The sequence below is a fragment of the Mastomys coucha genome, unplaced genomic scaffold (assembly GCF_008632895.1).
Source record: "Mastomys coucha isolate ucsf_1 unplaced genomic scaffold, UCSF_Mcou_1 pScaffold23, whole genome shotgun sequence".
Classification (NCBI taxonomy): Eukaryota; Metazoa; Chordata; class Mammalia; order Rodentia; family Muridae; genus Mastomys; species Mastomys coucha.
In genome coordinates, this window is record NW_022196906.1 from 116,974,938 (window position 1) to 116,981,191 (window position 6,254).

General features: G+C 44.4%; 1 protein-coding gene across 2 annotated transcripts; it reads right to left on the reverse strand.

Annotated features, from left to right (window-relative positions):
- Nucleotides 1–6: 6 nt before the first annotated feature.
- Nucleotides 7–5,692, reverse strand: CUNH3orf86 (chromosome unknown C3orf86 homolog). Of its 2 annotated transcripts, none has more exons than XM_031344822.1 (2): nt 5,607–5,666; nt 7–478 (listed from the first exon to the last, which is right to left on the reverse strand). In XM_031344822.1, the coding sequence occupies exon 2, from the start codon at nt 474–476 to the stop codon at nt 63–65; it is 414 nt and encodes a 137-aa protein (XP_031200682.1). In that variant the 5' UTR covers nt 477–478; nt 5,607–5,666; the 3' UTR covers nt 7–62. The 2 variants fall into 2 exon arrangements, 1 of the variants encoding a protein (XP_031200682.1); XR_004111684.1 differs by lacking the exon at nt 7–478 and adding an exon at nt 4,565–4,659 and having other exon boundaries at nt 5,607–5,692.
- Between the last annotated feature and the right edge of the window lie 562 nt (nt 5,693–6,254).

Genomic DNA, 6,254 nt, shown 5'->3' on the forward strand with positions numbered 1-6,254 from the left:
ATGGGACCTTCAGAGGGCGCTGCAGGTATAGATGGGGGACCACTCCCTTGACACTCCCTAGCTCAAAAGGAAAACCGGTTGTTTCCTGTCAGCAAGTTCTTTAGCTTGCAGGACAGGGCCCAGGGCGGAGAAAGGCTGGCTGGAAGCATTGCTGCCAGGGGATGGGACGCTCCCAGGTGGTGCTGCGTCGGCAGAGCGGCCCCTGGTGGAGACCGGGCACGGGGCACGGCCAGGTCGGGCAGAAGCAAGCTTCCTGCCCCGCGGCCTCTGCTCTCAGGGTTCACTGGGGAAGAGGATCTGTGAACAGCACAAGGCATGCTCACTCGCAGAGACCCCGACCTTGCCCGACGCTTCTCTCCAGAGGCTGCAGGTGTGGTCTCCTCCCCTGGAGGAAAGGTGACTTCTCCAGTGATCTCGTTTACCCAGACAAAAGAATCTAGACATTTCTTCTCCTGTTCAAGCTGACTCCTAGACATATCTAAAACAGAGAAAACGGGCAGGTATGACACAGGCAAAAGCTGCTCTTAACTTTTGAATAGTCTTTTCCGATTTTCTTTTTTCGAGACAGGGGCTCTCTGTGTATCCCTGGCTGTACTGGAGCTCACTGTGTAGATCAGACTGGCCTCCAACTCTCAGATCCACTTGCCTCTTCCTCCCAAGTGCTGGAATTAAAGGTGTGTGCTACTGGGTTGGAGAGATGGCTCAGCAGTTAAGAGCACTGACTGCTCTTCCGAAGGTCCTGAGTTCGGATCCCAGCAACCATATGGTGGCTCACAACCACCCGTAATGAGATCGGATGCCCTCTTCTGGTGTGTCTGAAGACAGCTGCAGTAAATTACGCCGGAGCGAGCACAGGGCTGGAGTGAGCGGGCCTGTAGAGGTCCTGAAATCAACAGCAGCCTCAAACATGATAGCCCATGGCCATCTATACAGCTACAGTGTACTCATACACATAAAATATAAATAAAAATAAATCTAAAAAAAAATCAGATTTTAATTTAAAAAAAAGTTGTAAGCTGAAATAAATCCTTCCTTCCTAAGTTACTTTTGGTTATTGTGTTTTATCACAGCAATAGAAACCTAAATAAGATGTATGGATGTACTGAACATATACAGACATTTTCTTGTTACTCCCTGAGCTCCACAGCATTTACATTACACTGTGCCTTAGAGATGGTTTTGAGTATTCAAGAAGATGAGAATACACTGGATGTAAATGCCATCCTATTTCATACTAGGACTCCGAGCATATATACTCAGTGTTCACTGCACTTTCTGGTGCCAATCCCAAGAATGAAGGATAACTGTATACTAAGCATATTTTACCTATTTTCCTGACCCAGTTCAGTTATCTATGTATGTATGTATGCTAGCAATTTAAATGGAAGGTAAATGGTTACATTTCTAGTATTTTCTACACAATAAATTCTGTTCTATTCTTTGAACAGGGCGGTCACCATTCCTTAAGTTCACTTTAGAAGGAAAGCAACAATGATTACATGACTATAGTTTAAAAGAGTTTGACATGAAAAATAGGGCACAGAGCAAAGACAGAAACAGAGTGTCATGGACCTGTCTACAATCCAAGGATTCAAAGGGCTGAGGCTAGAGTTGAGAATAGCCTGGACTACATAGTGAGTTCAAGGCTACCAACCAAGGAAAGACCTCCCATCACACTCCTCCCCATTGCTTTTGCTAAATTTTATAAGACACACCCATGTATAATCAACAAAGTGGCACATAAAAAATGACCATACATTTGCAACCTGTAACTAAGTTCCTTACATGGCAAAAGGGGTTCTGTCATGGTTTAAATATGCTTGGCCCAGGGAGTGATAGTATTTGGAGATGTGGCCTTGTTGGAGTAGGTGTGTCACTGTGGGCATGGGCTTTAAGACCCTCATCCTAGCTGCCTGGAAGTCAGTCTTCCACTAGCAGCCTTCAGATGAAGATGTAGAACTCTCAGCTTTGCCTGCACCATGCCTGCCTGGATGCTGTCATGCTTCCTTGATGATAATGGACTGAACCTCTAAACCTGTAAGCCAGCCCCAATTAAATGTTGTCCTTATAAGAATTGCCTTGGTCATGTTTTTTTTTTTTTTTCACATTAGTAAAACAATAACTAAGACAGAAGTTGGTATCAGGGACTGGAGTATTGCTGTGATAGGCCTGACCATGCTTTTGTTTGGAACAATGTGGATTTGGGCATTTTGGATTTGTAAAGCAGTGGAATGCTTTAAATAGGGCTTAATGGGCCATCCTAGTAGGAAAATGGAAGACTTTGTTGCTGAGAGTAATTTGAACCTTGCAGACCTGGCCCAAGGGGTTTCAGAGGAGAAGAATTTCAGTATGCAGCCTAGAGACTGTTTTTGTGGTATTTTGGTGAAGAATTTGGCTGTTTTTTGCCCTTGACTGAAGAGTCTACCCAAGGCTAAGGTAAAGAGATTTGTGCTAATTCCATTGACAAAGGAAGTCTCAAAAAAGCCCAGCAGACTTTGTTCTGTAGTTAAGTCTCATGAAGAGCATTTTGAAAAAGCATAGCAAGGTTAGAAAGGAAAAATATAAAATATATGGTTCGAGTATTAAAGGGGCACCAAGAAGTGAAATGGAGCTGAACCCTGTGTTCTCGGAGAGACCAGATTAAGGGAGTGGGACTTCAGTGCAAGATCCTACCCAGCTAAATTTAGATCCAGGCATGGTGGTACACACCTTTAATCCCAGGACACAGGCATTCAGATCTTTGAGTTCAAAGTCAACCTACAGAGCAAGATCTAGGACAGTCAATTTAGGCAGTTAAGGAGCTGGAAAACAGAAAGCTAGTGACAATGTAATAGAACACGGGAGCCATGTTCCAGCTCCTGCAAGTAGCAGAACTCAGCAGCTTCTGCCATGTGGCTCTGGCTTTAGAGTCCAGAATGGAAGGGACTACTGGGACAATTGACACTGGTTAGCTAGAGCTAAGATAGTGGTGATGAAGAGACCAGCTTCACTGAGGTGAAATCTTCTGAGAGCACAAAGAAGCTGTGTTCCAGAGATAGCCAACCTCATGCTACAGCTGATCTTGGTACTATGTAAGAGTCACCCAAGTGGTACTGGTTTTGAAGGCATGAAGTGGTCATGAAGAGCAGCTGAGGCTTGGTACTGTGAAAGGCCATGGAAGGTCATTGGTGAAGGTGTAGCCTCAGTTGTAGTTGATGGTCCAGGACTGAAGGGGTCATGCAAAGGAGTTGAGGTTTGGCACCATGAAGAGAGCCTATGAGAGGTTATTGGTGAAGCCTAGTTACAGCAGAAGACCCCTGTATGTTGGAGATGCCAGTACCATGGGATGATCACCAAGAACAGCAGTAGCAGTGGGGTAGATCAACCTGAGCTTAGAGTGCTACAGAGGGAAGAGCTGGAGAAGTGATGCAAACCCTTTGGAGAAACCCAAAAGATCATGTGTGGATCCCAGACATTGCAACAAGAAGCTGTGAGTTGAAGTTGCCATGGAGAGCCCAAGATGTCTGAGATGCCAGAGCCATGGGTTATCTGCTAATGAAAGCTATTAACAGGGAGTGGAGAACCAACCCAAGAAAAGAAGTTTGTTGCAGTCAACAAAGATCTGAAAAAAACTGCTTTGACATCAGACATGGAGATGCACAGTCTGGAGTTTGCCCAGCTGGTTTCTTGTCTTGATTCAGGGATTACAGTTAAGTGATTGGATGGGTCTCAGAAGAGACTTTTAATTTTGGGCTTTTAACATGGTTGATAGTGCTATAGACTATGGGGTCTTTGAAAGTTAGACTAAATGTACTTTTTAAATTATGCTATGGCTAGATATATCCCCCATAGACTCATGTGTTTGAACAAGCCTATAGGGGCCAAGGAGTGGGATATCATGATTTGAACATGCTTGGCCCAGGAAGTGGCACTATTTGGAAGTGTGACCTTGTTGGAATAGGTGTCACTGTGGGCATGGGAAGTCAGTCTTCCACTAGCAGCCTTCAGATGAAGATATCGAACTCTCAGCTTTGCCTGCACCATGCCTGCCTGGATGCTGTCATGCTTCCTTCCTTGATGATAATGGACTGAACCTCTGAACCTGCAAGCCAGCCCCAATTAAATGTCCTTATAAGAGTTGCCTTGGTCATGATGTCTGTTCATAGCAGTAAGACAGGTTCAAAGCATAATTGTGTTGTGGAACTTACAGAGCCTTTCCTCCATGCACTATCTAGGTGGCTCAGTCTCAGTACTTGAGCCCTACAAGAGCCATTTTGCTCTGATTCAGAGATAGAGAAGCAGGTGTGATGGGAGGGCAGTGCAAAGGTTCCCCTATCTTGTATTCTTGTTGCAGTCATTTTAGGTTTAAGTAAAATTTTATATCTGTGATAGAAAACCCTCTGGGAAATGATCTAACTCTATTCTAGGAATCTGAGGTCGAGATGACCAGGCTAATTTATCTTAGCTTCTATTAAATTACCTGCTTGTGCAAAACCTCCCCCTGAAGCTGCCAAGAAAGGTTTCAGATGTAGTTTTGCCTTTAAAAACCCTTTGCTCTAAAAACCCAGGCTACATTTGGGTCCCAAATACCTGAGTATAGTCCCAGCCAACTGGAATCAAGACATTCATTTGCTTATAAAGTGTGTCTGAGTGGTCTTCTCTCGTGGGCTCCCCATAAGTCTAAACAAGAGAAGGATTTAACTTACTGTTACTAACTTGAACATGGAAGGAGCTAAGTAGAAACCATGAGAAGGAAACTGTTAAAAGGTGACTCTTCCATTTCTGCCATCACTATTAATTTTTTAAAATGAGTTGAATAATTTACTTCATCTACTAAAGAGGGCTTCCCTTCTTCCTTTTGTCTTGTTTCCGTGATCTTGATATTTGTATTTCTTAAGTAAAATGAGATTTATGTTTCTATTGTTCAAACTGTTTTTCAAATCGACAGTCCACAAAGATCTTCTGAGAACTAGGTCAATATGACTTGAAAAGCAGAGCTTTTTGAAACTGGCAAACCACAATGACTTCAAGAACTTTTGACAATATGTTTGTGTTAAATGCCAACCACCAAATTCCACTTTTGTATTAGGCTTTGCTTGCTTACAAAGGTCATAAAAGACCTATAAAAGATTCCCTCTGCTGCAGTTGAGGGCCACTTCCTTCTCCTACTCCCATGAAGAGCAAGTTGGCCTGGCTGGAATAGAACCTGTGCCCTTGCAACATGACTGTCTCTGAGACTCCAACACTACAACAGACATGGTGACACAATTGTGTCTCAGCACTTTGAGGTAGAGGCAGGAGGATCAGGAGTTCAAGACCTATAATAAAAATATATAAATCAGCAATTGTAGCAGCAACAGGAAGCTCAGGAAGTATGTGAATGCTGCCTTCAGCAGGTGTGAGAAGGGCTGTACACTTTCCAGAGCTTGGCAATGGCTTTGCTTTCTTTAGAATGGACACAGCAGCTACTGCCTTGAGTAACTTCAAGGTGCTCTACCTAACCTATCACCCAGGCCAACCAGCATGATTTTGACTCTGCATTCTCTGTGAGCCTCTACTTGCACAGACAAAGGAACCTCCTTCCTGCCATACACTCCACTCCACCCTCTCAGGCCCACGAGGCTGACCTGCAGGAATTTTGGAAGGTTACTGGGTGGTGAGTCTCTGCTGATAGCTTCACAGAGTAGGGATAGTGTTAGAAGCTGGGTGTTCCTAGCAACCTGGTCTTTGTTATGTAAAGCATTCCATCCTGGCCAGGCCTGATTCTTCCTGGGACCACACACTACTTTTCTGGGCCTCTCTGTTACTGTGCCAGATGTTTCCAACCTGGAGGTGAACCTGGCATTGTCTTCGCTTCTCATAGCTTCTGCTTTATGGCAGTCCACCACATGGCTTCTTTTCCAGAACATAAATGTGTAACCAAGCAGGAATGTGGCAGGTTAGTATTCAACACAGACCCAGTCACCACTCACCTCACACTTCTTCATGTCCTTGTCTTCATCGGAACAACCCTGCCTATGAGAACAAGATGTCTTGTTCGCATCTGTCTAGTCTCTACTCCAGCCTAGGTGCACCCCAAATCCTCAGCAAGCTTCCTCTGACCTGGGGTGGCCCAAACTCTTCAAGCCTCATGTCTGTCATGTGGCAAGTGGTGCTGAATGGAAATTTTTTTAAATAAAAATGAAAAGGGAAAAGAGCATGACTGCTCCTAGATGGTGGAGGAGAAAGTTTATTGTAGATAAAAGAGACAGCATAACCAGAGGCAGACACATCCT